The following is a 13,823-nucleotide window of genomic DNA, read 5'->3' as shown; positions in this document are numbered from 1 at the left end:
TCTATGAGGATTTGAATGCTTTTTACAAGTTGAAATCAAGTAATTGCAGTAATTACAACCTCAACTCCTATGACGAGAAGAACCTGGTGTGCTTGAGCATTCTGCCCTTTTTTAGGTCCATCTTGTGTCATCACATCCTGTTTTTTGGCTCGTTTTAGATGTGTCTGGTTCATGTTGTGTTCATATTTCAGTTGAACTGCACAAGAGTTTGTTTGGAAGCGGATCGAGACCCCCTGAAAAGGATGGCAGCGTTCACACTTATACAATCAAAACCACAACAGAGCAAGCGCACCAGTTTGTTTTAATCGAACCAAACCTGCCACACCCCGAAAATGCTACAAATATGTGATCGAGGCTATCACTTTTAACGTAACCTATATGATGTTATTTCAATCATATAGCCCAGTGGTTCTTTTGAATCCAAACCCACAACAACATTCATTGTCCACAACAACATTCAAAGGCCCCATGATGTTTCCAGTTATTCATGATTTACTGTACAAAGATTAAGGATAAGCATTTAAAAAAAAAAAAAAAAAAATTAAAAAAAGACTCACAATTTCTACCTGATAAAACATTTTGAACTTGGAAAATCTAAAAAATGTACATTCATAAAATGCATAAAATACCGATGGAGATATTAGATTTTATTAATTAATTAAAAATCCAACCTTTTATAATTCTTCAAATAAAATGAAAAACAGTGAATTAAAATAATAAATCATTTTAAACAATAAAAATGATTTAAGTCATCTTGAGGCCCCCCAGTGGGCCCCGGCACCGCAACTTAAGAACCACTGGTCTAGCAACATAAATAAGGACTAGACATCACATAGGTCACATAAAAGCTTCCACCACTGAAAGAGTGTCACATTTGGGTCACACTACTCGGTGGGACATGTCGTGATACTCCCGCCCTCACTGCAAGCCTTGAGCTACAATTGCTACACAGGCAGGCGGGACATGTAATTGATTGCTGACTGAAAGAAAGAATCTCCCTTATGTACAGACAGGACACACAGAGACAACTCCAGTCTGCATACTCTGCCTAGACTGGTCATGATTGCATCATTCAATCATAATTTAAAAAAAAAGAAGAAGAAGAAAAAAAAAAGGCAAATGTGGTTGCTGATGTAGTTAGGCATGCATCATTTCTGTCAGCAGCTGAAATGACTCATTATGATGAGTGCTGTAACACCATGTATTTTAAAACTGAATACATTTGCAAGAAAAAAAAACATACGAATGTTTTTTCATTAGTATTCAGGAATCTAGTGGTTCCTAGTTCCCTTCAAAAGGCACATGGGCATAATATACAATGTGTAGCTAAGTGATATACATCAGGTGGTTTAATATGCCAATGCACGACAGGATTTTGCCCAGTTAAAGTTAAAGTTTAAATTCAGCCTATCTACTTTCTAAATGCATGCTATTGATGCATTTAGAAATGTCCACTTTTGGACAGTCAGAATGTTCCAGTCCACTTTTAGACAGCACTTGCGAACTTCCCTAAGCACTTCCCCTTGGGGGAATCCCTGCCGCCAATTTGAAGTGCGTTCCATGTCGTGAAGTGGATGAGGGAAGTTTATATGGACAGACCCTCGCTCCCTCGATTTTGAATTTTTTTTAAACAACTCAGACACACCTATAGAATGCTGCATTAAACAATTCCGTAAGGGAAAAAAATAAATAATAAAATCAACCCCATAGTGGATTCTAAGTGATCAAGGGCTCAGCACGTTCCAATTCAGCCTATTGCAAAGGTTCCGCCAGTAGTGGGCACTCATGCAACGTAAGCAATGACGTACATCAGGGGTGCCCAATCCTGCTCCTGCCGATCGACTGTCCTGCACAGTTCATCTCCAACCCTAATCAAACACACGCAGTCGATCGGCAGGAGTAGGATTGGGCACCCCTGACGTACATCCAAGTGATCGAGACGGACGGAAGTTAGCAAGTGAGGGGCATGACAATTTTTGACTGGAACGCAGCCTTAAAAGTCCCTGTGAACCGGAAGTTGCAACTGACTTTAGTGTTGTGAAGTATTTCCAAGTGAATAGAGGGCGGGGTTTTATTTTGGCGCACCTCCTGTCCTGTCCATCCCTCGCTCACAGAAACCTGATGAACGGAGGGAAGTGGTTAAGAATATTCAACCCAAGCCGTCAAACTGACTGTCATCAGAGAAGGAACGCCATTCCAGAGCAGAAGCAAATTTTCAGATTTTGATTAAAGGTTAACACGACAAACAATTATTCTGAGTATTAGGCTAACTTGCACGGATTAAATGTTCACCACAAGACTAGTAATATGCGCTAACAAAGTAAATAGGGTCAATTTTAATTTCATGATGACTTTAAGATTTGGACAAAATTGTATTTCTGATTTTAGCTCTCTCTGTAATACATTTGACCATGCAAAATAGCCTACTGGTGCTACATTCATATCTCTCGTATCACTCCGCGGTCTAGCGCAGCGCCCTCTTGCGATTCAATATAGTTATTACCAGGTCAGACTGTAGTAAAAATGGCCTTGGAGGAGTTCAGTTTAAATTTTTTTCAAATAAGACTTTGATAGATGGGTAGAAGCTCTGATATCTTTAAAGAAATCCAAAAAACAGAATCCGGTAAAAGACATATGAGAGGATGAGAGAGAAAGTGATCATTGTAGCTGCATATTTAGCCTACACGGAAAAAAATTAACTTGGCTGGCTGATTAATACATAAAGTAATATTATAATACTGCTCTAATGTTCGTCTTGTTGCTTGGCCAATTGTAGTCTACGTTGTAATGGCCTATTTTTCTTAGCGGAAAGGTTAAAACTAATAACAAAATATTTTCAAATCAGATCAGTATTTCATGCCCAAGTATTTATTTTTATTTTTTATTATTATTATTTCATAACTAGCAGTGTACTAAGCAGGATAATGTATAATATGCTGGTCATTACCACACAATTTCGTTTATTTTGCCCGGGAGGCTGTAAATGATCCCTTATAAATGACACTACAGATTGGGCATCATGTTCACTAAACCTCATTTTACAGCATAAAAACTATGAAAATATGCGGCCTTAATCATAACATGAGCAAAAACCATCCATGCAAGGAAAGGATAGACTAGAATCAGTCATTTAATATGTCATACAAGGCAATTCTTTATCATCAAAGCCGTCAAAATAACGGTTCGGTTGGCTATATCCTAGCAACAGCCCCCTGTCACAAGACACCAGAAGCACGCTCGACAGCTCGCGGAAAGAATGGATGAATGCACCCTAAAATGTGCTATTGATGGAATGAAACTCCACTGACAGTTAAGTAATCTAATTTTGCACTAATGTAAACAAATAGAGATATCGCGCGTTAGATCACATATGAGATGTGTGAGTACGTGCGCGCACCCCCCTCACCCCACCCATATAGCGGAGAGATGCTATCACCACCTCCATCATAATAAACCTTCACCAAATTGGTGTAATACGCCCCCAAACGCGAACATAATAGATATTGTCTTAAAAAAAAACAAAAAAACATGCAAGCCTTTTTTGCTGTAAAATTATGACTGAGCATCATGCTCGGGGAATAACGTTACACGCGCAGGTTGGTGTCATCATCTCTCTCGCGCTCCGTCGAGCGAACGCTCTCATCTCTGTAATTCATTAAAATAATCACATGAACCTACCTGCTAATTGCATGTCCGCTCTCAAACTAACGGGCGGTCAGTGCAAAGCGGGGAAAAACAGAGTGAAATAGCGTTTGCTCGGTGTAGTAGAATTGATGCTCTGGGTTCGGTCTCTATCCGCTAATCCACCCCACACAAAGAGCAGAAAATGGCTGCAAGTGCATGCTCTTAAAGAGACAGGCACCCATTTAAAACAGCATCTCTGGTGTGAGTCATCAGTTTACATACTCGATTTTTAGAATTGTTCGATTTATGTAGGCCTATTAATTTTAGTATGATAATGAACAAAGATTGTTAAGACAAGTGCATTTTCTATGAGCACTGTCATACATTTGCACTGTCTGCTGTACTTCCGAGTTCCGACCCTCTTAGCAGTCTGTCACTGTGGTCGATTTAGCCTATATTTAGCCTATAAGTTTATAGGATTATAAAGAGCTAAATAATATAGAAATATACTAAGGTGTATTCACTGATAACATTTTTATTAATAGGCAATATATGCCGTCTGGAATTGATCTTTTACATTTATGAGGGCATATTTTCTAAAGCACATAAAAAAAACCAGCATGCTGTCAAATAGTATTTTTTTTAAATACAAATTGAATCAAATGCAATATTTAATCAGAACACAATTCCTGTTAATTATAAAAGCACATCAACATCAAGGGGACTAAGATTTTTACGGCAGGGGTTTTCAAACAGGGGTCTGTGGACCCAGAGTGCTGGGGGTCTGTGGAAAAAACCACAGAGGTCCGGGGCCCACTAGGGGGCCTCAGAAAATAACAAAATAAATTGTGGTTAATTCATTTTATACCTTAAATCAACAGCAAACAAATTAATTTAATAAAAAAAAAAGTTTGAACACAAGCAGCTTTGTCATAATCACAGAAGTACCAGAAATATCTCAGCGAATATAAAGGGGGTGGGGCTTCAGATTTTGTGTTGGCCAACGGAGAGCCTATACGAGTCAAAAAGGATGAGAACCCCTGGTTTAGAGAAAAACTGTTTAAAGAATGTCAGAATAAATATGTAATGTTCATAAAGATTAAAATGTATAAATTAATAAAGCATAGATTAAAATAAATAAGTAAATAAAAAATAAATTTAATTAATTAATTAATATTAACAATTATATTAATATTAATTAATAATGTTATTATTAATATTTTCCAAATCATATTTAAGACATATTTTATAATATACATTTTTCATAGTATAAATTGGGGTCTTTATACAAGAAACTAGATGTTTTAAAATTTTATGATTGGGTTTCCTCGCAGTCTGTGGCATCTAAAATATTGAAAACCCTTGCTCTACGGTAAAGTATACATTGGACCCATTTTATGATTGCATTTCTGTTTCATTGAGAAAAAAATAGTTTCACTCTAGAAGCACATTAAATAAATATGCACTTATTTGATGCCTACGGCCCCAGGCTGCATATATAGTGAGCATTGGCATGCTGGAGTGTTTCTATTCAGTGCTGTTGTCACAGTAACCAGTGAAGGCATTTGTGACAAAATAGAGTATTACTAACTTTTACATAATTTAGGAAATTATGAGTTTATTGTGCACAAAACCTTATGCAAACCAAGGAAAGCACCACTGACTGAATCAGTATGAAGATGATTGAATATGCAACAGCAATAAACTAATAAGCAACATATTTATTGGTGGATGAAAAAAAAAAAAACCACACAAAAACAACATGGCTCATGTGTGCCTCCTAAGGGACAGAATTGTGTTTGCAGAAGTCATGCCTATATAAAACACAGGAAATATACAATTCAGTTACATAATGTGAAAAAGTGAATAAATAAATAAATAAAATTACAAATAAATACAATATGTGATATGTACAATATACAGTATTTTCATTTACAGGGATAATTCACCCCCCAAAAAATATTTAAACAACTTCGAAACCTGTTGAACACTAAATATTTTTTAGCTGCTTATTTCCATATAACAACAGTTCATAATCTGTTCATAATCGAGCACATTTTCAGTTATTAATGATTTAAATTTTGATCTTTTTCTCACACAAAGATATCATATTGCTTCATAACTCCAAAAATATAGCTCACAAGTCATATGCTCTATGGTCCTTTTATAGTGCCCTTTCCCTATCTGGTCAATATGATTGACCAAAGATTCTTGAAAATTAACCTTTTTATATCTTGAAAAAAACTGTATACAGGTTTGAAATGATACAAGAGTGGTTAAAATCACAAAATGTTCATTTTTGAGTGAGGTGTGATCAGGATCAAGGTTATTGATCAAGACAGGCCAGTTCATGCAGGAGCACAGCAAACGACGGGCGATCCTCAGGTTTCTGTTGAACAAACATTGTTGTGTTTATGTTGCCGTAGCAATAATGACAGTAACGAGACTCATAGGCAAATAACTGAATAAACAAATTAGGACACAGAAATTACACCTGCTGCTAATTATACGAGCAACAAAAGAAACACATAAGAAGGTTTACATTAATTGAGTGTAAAAATACCCTATAATACACATTTTAAAACTGATAAAAAAAAAAAAAAATTATTGTTCATTCAAAATGGGAACATAACTTCCACAGAGGGCCCAATTCATGAGAACAGGATTTCTCAGTATAACATCCTTTATACTGAGCGTGACGTAATATTTTATTAGTATTTAACCCTTAAACAGGCAAGAGTGGAACATTTTTTATATCACCTGGACTTAAGTAAAACATATCCAAAATGAATTGTTTTAATATTTGATATATTTAGGATTTTATGAGTTGTGACTCCCAGTTCACGTTGCCTGATTAGGGTATAAAAAAAGGACCAAGTCATTAATCTGTTAACTGTTACTGGCCCACTTGCCACTGCATGTTTAAAACAATTATATCCTATACTTCATCTGATCTAATGTTGACAAATTATATATAATTCGAAAGCTTACGAACTCAAGATTCAGCCTGTGAAAACTGTTTTGAAATAGGACCTTGCGTTACCATAAAAATGGTACTTTAACCTCTCACCCTTTTTGAGAATGGACATTAAAATGCACTATTCAAACTTAAATGGTTGTAATTCAAGAATGCTTTTGGGTATAGACCTAAGTTTGGTCTTGTTTTAAAGAAAACACTGTGAAAACACTTCAAAAAAATTAAAGTATGAAAAAGTTATGGAAGTTTAAATGTACAGTAAATCAAATATACTGTACTTAATATTCTTTTATATAAAATATATATTTTACCAAATATTTTTTACTCTAAAATTAATATAAAATCAAAGCCATATATCTAACCAAGTTGTGTTCCAAATTTGAAGTTTATATCACAAAACTTGAAGTTCCCATGAGATTTTGTTTAGGCGTAATACCAAAAATAGCCAGCGGGTGACATACATTCCATTTAATTTTATTGTATGCATTCTGCCGTAACAAATGAATACATTTCTGTCCAAATATCACTTCTGTCACAAAATATCGAACCTTGAGACTCAGACCTTTCTGACAATATTTTGTCAAGATTAGAAAAGGTTTTGATCATAAATTATGAAACATGATTACGCCCAAAAGGGGTGGAGCCAGATAAAAGAATTTAGAGTACCGTTTCTATGGTAACGCAACGTCCAATTTCAAAACGTTTTTCACAGGATGAATTCTGAGTTTGTAAGCTTTCAAATGATACCTAATTTATGATAACTACTAAAATATGTGATGTAATAAAAAAAACCCAAAGTTTCCATTATTAAAAGTGTGCGTCGACTTTTTGCGACAAACGCCAGAACTCCTGTTATGATGTCGATTTTTTGAGGTGCACTCTTGTCATAAATTCATCTATTACTGTTCCTACATAATTTGTAACAAAAAACAGTGTTAAAATATCTATTTAGGAGTCTTAGACCTTTCCAACGATATATAGTTTGTCATGATTAGATTAGGATTTAATTGTAATATAGTGAATTAAAAACTCAAAATACAAAGGAGTCACATATATTTCAAAACGTGCTAAATAGCAACATGAACAACATATTAATTAATTTTCTTCTTCAGCACCTTAAGACAATGTTCACAATTAATGTTAGCAGTATTACTATTATTTTTCCATAAGAAAAGTAAGTTTAATATATATTTACTTTCCTCAAAATCTGAATGTCCTGCACTGCCGGTAGCCATGTTGGATTTAGGTCAGGCTAACTAATTTATCACAAAAAACTTGAAGCAAATCATGTGACCAGCATACTCAAGACAGACCAGGCTGTGATAAATGATAAAAGGATTTGATGAAAAAATGCCCCAAAAAAGACAATAAAAACTATATGACTCCCAGGTCACGTTGCCTGTTTTAGGGTTAAATACTTCAAGGATAGTTTGTTGAGATCATTTGCTATACTGGGAAGCTTTAATGCTGTTTGCGGTGGACTCACCTCTTTCCAGCACCACTGCATTAACTCGTACACACTCTGTGGACAGACGCGGGGTCTCAGGAGCCGTTGTCTCGCGTTTAGGGCTTCCACTACCTCTGCATTACTACGGTTATCATAGGGCACACGTCCTTCACTGTACACCTCCCACATGAGCACACCTGCAAAGGGAACGTCAGTGCATATTTAGATAACCTAAAATATGAGGATAGAGGTGAGTGATTCATTTAAAATCCGACTTTTGCAACTACCAGATTTCTTTTCTTCTGATTAATATTGTCTTGGTGGATCAATATGGACTCACCAAATGACCACACATCTGATTTGCTGCTGTACTTCCCGAATTTGATCACCTCTGGAGAGGACCACCTGACTGGAAATTTGGACCCATGAGAACTGGTGTATTGATCATCTAGGACAAACCTGCCGGTACAGATGGGAAAGTTATTACACTGAGTAGTAGTACACATGGATCTCTGAAATACTGAGGCACTGCTACTCACCTTGTCATTCCAAAATCTGCTATCTTCACCACATTATCCTCAGAAACCAAACAGTTTCTTGCAGCCTGTTAAAAAAAGCAAGATTTTGGAACAAATGCACAAAAGTTTGTCTCAATAAAGGAAGAAATTGACTCATTAAACATTCTGTTTACACCTACCAAGTCTCTGTGGATGAAGTTGGAGCTCTCCAGGTAGGCCATCCCCTCACTTACGTCCAAACACATCTCCAGCTGGACCTCCTGGGAAAGACAGCCTTTTTTGGCACGTAAGAAATCTGTTAGGCAGCCATTCTCCATGAATTCAAATACCAGATAGATGGGTGAGCGCTGAGTGACCACACCACACAACTTGACCAGCTTCTCGTGGGATAGTTTCCTGTGAAGGAAGCAATAAATTCATGACATTTTCTCTCGGTGCACTTCGCATCCATAGTCATGTCCTTTGAAACACACAGCATGAGTTACTCACATCATAACTTGTGCTTCCTCTTTAAATTCTTCCTCTGACATGAAACCCTCACGGAGAGTCTTAACTGCCACCTGACGGTCATGCAAGCTTCCCTTCAAGACCAAACCAAACTGCCCGCTCCCCAGTTCCTCCCTTAATATCAGTTCATCAGGGTGAATCTCCCATTTATCTGTAAAAGAGAAAGGCTTACATAAATATAAACACACACTACAGTTCAAAAGTTTGTGGTCGGAAACATGTTTTTGAAAGATGTCTCTTATCCTCACCAAGGCAACATTTATTTTATTTGATAAAAAATACAGTAAAAAACTGTCATTTAAAAAAAAAATTTATTATTATATTATAAATTATTATATATAAAAATATTAATATAATATTAATAACACATTTTAAACGGTAATATATTTTCAGCATCATTACTCCAGTTTTCAGTGCCACGTGATCCTTCAGAAATCATTCTAATATGCGGATTTGGTGCTCAAGAAACATTTCTTATTATTATCAATGTTGTTTTTTCAGGATAGAAATGAATAGAAAGTTCAAAGGAACAGCATTTATTTGAAATATAAATATTTTAAGATACTGTAAATGTATTTGCTGTCATTTTGATCAATTTAATGTGTCCTGCTGAACAAAAGTTAATTTCTTTAAAAAAAAATCTTACTGATATATCTTGTAAATTCATATTATGAAATTTTAACGATGAAAAACAATTCAAATTGTACTTGACAGCTGGAATTTTACCTGAAGACAACTCCTTAATCCTTGAAGATCTTGGAACATTAGACACGCAATGCCTCAATCTGGTTATTAAACCTGTCACAAAAACAAGCAGATATTTTCAGCTTAATGATAGAGTTAACATTCACATTAAGGTCTAAAGCAACTTACAGATTTGAAGAGAAATTGAGACATTAAAGAGACATTAAAACATTGCCTCTGACAGCTAGAGGCAGCTAGCCTATCATGTAATGGACACTATTTAACAGAATGGCATGCAATATAAGAGAAACTGAAGTTTTTTCTCAACTCACCTGCCGGATTGTGTTGGTGATAGCGGATGAGCTCTGGAATGCTCGAGAACAGGTATTTCTCAGCTAAGAAATACATGACCTTTGCACCTTCTTTCTGTTCTTTGATCTGGTAGTGCTTAACTTGGGGATACTTCTCTCCATCAGACCTGCAGACCAGTGACATTCATCAAAAAACATGAAGCTCAAATATTGATTGGACAAAATAGTAAGATATTTTTTTTTGTAAGTGATTGCAAGTAACATTCACTTCATTGCAAATTAAGCGTTTACCCCGAAACTCTGGAAAATATTGACACGGTGTATACGCCTGCATGTTTAGAGTCACGAACTATGTAACCACCGTCCTTGTTCTGTAAATGAAATTTAAAATGTTAACCATAAATTCATATTCATGAAAATGCTGACCAATATGAATGCCATAAATGAGAAAGTCTACATAGAAATATGAATTTTGTTTCATTATGACAAAGTGGTATAGATACATGTTGTACTAATGCTGTGGAATGCCATGGAGACAGTTTACACTACTGATAATAATTAGGACATACATGAACTGTTTCACCACATGTATGTCTGAATCTACCCTCATATTTAAAACATAACAAGTAAGTGTCATGACAGGAAACGCAGCACAGCCACATTCTGGTTGAAGGGGTGTTTGAACTCTGCACGCTTGTGCCTGCACCTGCATCTGCAGATGTTGCTCTTGCACGTTTGCAAAGAACCCCAACTTTGCAATGCCCAAAAAACTGTGAAAATGTACTGAAGTGATGTTCAGATTTTGACTAAGTGTTTAACACAGTTAAAGCTTACTGTCATGTGACTTCATGGAAACATTAACTGATTTTATAAAATGTCATTTGACTGTTGTTGGTTGCCTTACCTCTCTCATGAGTAACTCCTCTGCCTCTGTCCGAGTTATGTCCTTACTGTACCATCTATCAAACCACAAAGCATTACTGTCCGTTTAATCAAGCTTTGATTATGAACTTAATACCTTTTATAAAAAGATTTACATACGGAACTTACTCAAATTTCTCAATGTTGTTTGATTTTTTTTCCGCAATATATACGCACGGCACAGAGCCAACATTTCTGTAACAGGAGAGAAAAGACCACACAAATCTTTACTTTTTAGATGATTTAAAAGCCTATGTTACATTTCCTTCCGGTGTTTTTTCGCAATTCTGTTCTTCTTGACTGAATTTTGGAAAATTTTAAATGTTATCAGCTTTATATTAAAGGTGCTCTATAAATGGCTATTGTTGTCATTGTAATAAACATATAACCTTGCACTTTCAGAAAAAAAAGGTACAAAAGCTGTCACTGTGGCAGTACCTTTTCATAAGGTACACCTTTGTACCTAAAGAGTGCATATTAGTCCCTCAAAGGTACATATTGGTACCAAAAGTGCACATACCTAAATGGTACAACCCTTTTTGAAGGGTTCTGTCCCAGTGACAGCTTTTGTACCTTTTTTTCTGAGAGTGCATTGACTGCATGAATAATAATCATCAAACTGATTTTTTGACATTTAGAGTTTTCTGAGTGTTTTGGGATCATGGCAACATCATGAGGTATTGCTATAAAAAAAACAAATTACGCACAATTCTCCTGCAAGGACTCTTGTCTTTACTTCAAGTTAAATATTAATGTTTCTTCTTCCTTTTCAAACGCAAAGAACTGCATTGGGGTCTTGTCGCTTACAATATATACACTAGAACTAAAACAAAATGTTTTTTTTCAGCATTTTTTGATTCTTTATATATAATTTTTCACAGCCCCGTGAGTTAAACAGTTAAAGCTACTATCTATCTATCTATCTATCTATCTATCTATCTATCTATCTATCTATCTATCTATCTATCTATCTATCTATCTATCTATCTATCTATCTATCTCATGAGTTTTTGTGCCTGATATTCATGACGCCGAGTGCAAGTGGTGTGGCATTTTGTTACATTGCTAAATATACATTACATGCTAAATATTAATGTTTCTTCTTCCTTTTCAAATGCAAAGAACTGCATTGGGGTCTTGTCGCTTACAATATATACACTAGAACTAAAACAAAATGTTTTTTTCAGCATTTTTTTATTCTTTATATATAGATTTTCACAGCCCTGTGAGTTAAACAGTTAAAGCTACTATCTATCTATCTATCTATCTATCTATCTATCTATCTATCTATCTATCTATCTATCTATCTATCTATCTATCTATCTATCTATCTATCTATCTATCTATCTTCATTTATATGTTTATGTAATGTGTCAAACTTCTGAATTCACAGTGGAGGGATTCTTTTACAAGGCATTATGCTAAATCTAACTTATTAGACTGCAAAAATTCTTTTAGATATTTACCCGTCTTTGTCCCTCACAGTCCACCAGTTCGGTTCAGAACTGTCTACGATAAAATATTCTTCATCTTTATGTAGAGGCAGGTCTGTATCTTCTTCAGGGCTGAAATTCCTCAAAGCCACAACAACCCTGTCCTCTGGATCTGAAGATCGTCGCTAGAGGATAAATACAGAGAGCCCAATTGACATCATCTCATCCAAACACACGGTCCTGATTATACTAAGCATTTCAACAGCGAAAGTAACAGAAATGTTTTAATAATCGCAAAAATAAAATTGTAATCCTAAAGATAAATTAAATATATTGGCCTGGTTTCACAGATAGGGCTTAGATTAAGCCAGTATTAGGCCTCAGGTCAATTAGGACATTTAAGTAGCTTTTATAAACGTGCCTTACTGATGTGCATCTTGAGACAAAACAATGGCACTGACATATTTTAAGAAATGTCAGTGTAAGTTACTTTCAGTTAAGACAGCTCAGATATGCATTTTAGTCTGGGACTAAAGTCAAGGCCTTGTCTGTGAAACCGGGCAATTAAATAGTATTACAATAGTAAACAGAGATTGAATGACAAACCGTTGGATCTGGAGTTGGGGGAAGAGGTTTGGCTGTGGGGTGAAATGAAACAGCTATGAAAACAATGGAAACGGACTCAGAGTCGTCATACTCAATATTAAAATTCATATGGAATGACAATAAAGTGAAATGATTTCGCATAACGCTTGCACCTCCATTGGGATAGTATTCACTGCATCCCGTCGCCAGCTTCTCTGTCTGATGACAACACCTCCATTTCCCTTCTCCCCAGAAGTCAGGATGGTACTTCAGAAACAAGTTGTTATTTTGCGTCACTTTAGAAGTGGAAGAAATAAAAGAAAATACAAAAGATAATGTACATTGACATGTGTTTAAATATTTCACTCTACATTGAAAACGCTTATTTTTTTGTGTAACAGCTGCTCACCTTCTTTCAGAGCGTTGACCCATTTTAACCTGCAGTCGTTATCTGGAGCAAACACATACAGATAGTAGCCGTCATGGGCGATCTGTCAACGAACATTAACAAACCAATAAACAACAAAACATTTAAGTAATGTAAACAAAAATCAACGCAAAAAGTTAATTTTAGACTTCTATGAAAAACACTTGTAGACATACTACTAGACATAGACAATAGGCCCTACAGCCCAGCAAACACGGAACGTTGGCACAACGTACCCACCTTCTAACAACGTTTTAACAACATGGCCAAAAGGTTGCTATAACTACGTTGTGTGGTGAAGGTTGTTACAGCATTGTCACAATGTTGACATTGAACCACCGTTCAGGGCCATTGCTTAAGGTTGTGTATATAAAAGTATATAAACATAT

At 35.7% G+C, this 13,823-nt stretch overlaps 2 protein-coding genes across 3 annotated transcripts in view; both read right to left on the bottom strand.

Moving 5' to 3' along the window:
* cyfip2 (cytoplasmic FMR1 interacting protein 2) overlaps positions 1–3,821 on the bottom strand; it is a 33,509-nt gene extending 29,688 nt beyond the window's left edge. For both annotated transcript variants that reach the window (XM_084429817.1, XM_084429818.1), the window contains exon 1: positions 3,679–3,821. The gene's annotated coding sequence lies outside the window, so the exon portion shown is untranslated. The remainder of the gene's footprint in view (positions 1–3,678) is intronic.
* Positions 3,822–5,325: 1,504 nt separating this feature from the next.
* The window catches only part of itk (IL2 inducible T cell kinase), a 9,596-nt gene continuing 1,098 nt past the window's right edge, over positions 5,326–13,823 (bottom strand). Inside the window, exons 3-17 of the mRNA XM_084429816.1 lie at positions 13,417–13,498; positions 13,181–13,303; positions 13,029–13,060; positions 12,456–12,607; positions 11,119–11,184; positions 10,973–11,027; positions 10,360–10,439; positions 10,090–10,235; positions 9,800–9,871; positions 9,056–9,224; positions 8,746–8,962; positions 8,588–8,652; positions 8,389–8,507; positions 8,088–8,245; positions 5,326–6,013 (exon numbers count right to left, since the gene is read on the bottom strand). Coding sequence (XP_084285942.1) covers positions 5,951–6,013; positions 8,088–8,245; positions 8,389–8,507; positions 8,588–8,652; positions 8,746–8,962; positions 9,056–9,224; positions 9,800–9,871; positions 10,090–10,235; positions 10,360–10,439; positions 10,973–11,027; positions 11,119–11,184; positions 12,456–12,607; positions 13,029–13,060; positions 13,181–13,303; positions 13,417–13,498 — 1,599 coding nt within the window. The 3' untranslated portion in view covers positions 5,326–5,950. The remainder of the gene's footprint in view (positions 6,014–8,087; positions 8,246–8,388; positions 8,508–8,587; positions 8,653–8,745; positions 8,963–9,055; positions 9,225–9,799; positions 9,872–10,089; positions 10,236–10,359; positions 10,440–10,972; positions 11,028–11,118; positions 11,185–12,455; positions 12,608–13,028; positions 13,061–13,180; positions 13,304–13,416; positions 13,499–13,823) is intronic.

Source organism: Rutilus rutilus (genome assembly GCF_951802725.1).
Source record: "Rutilus rutilus genome assembly, chromosome: 14".
Classification (NCBI taxonomy): Eukaryota; Metazoa; Chordata; class Actinopteri; order Cypriniformes; family Leuciscidae; genus Rutilus; species Rutilus rutilus.
The sequence above is the reverse complement of the archived record's forward strand: the minus strand, read 5'-3'. Positions and strand labels throughout refer to the sequence as shown.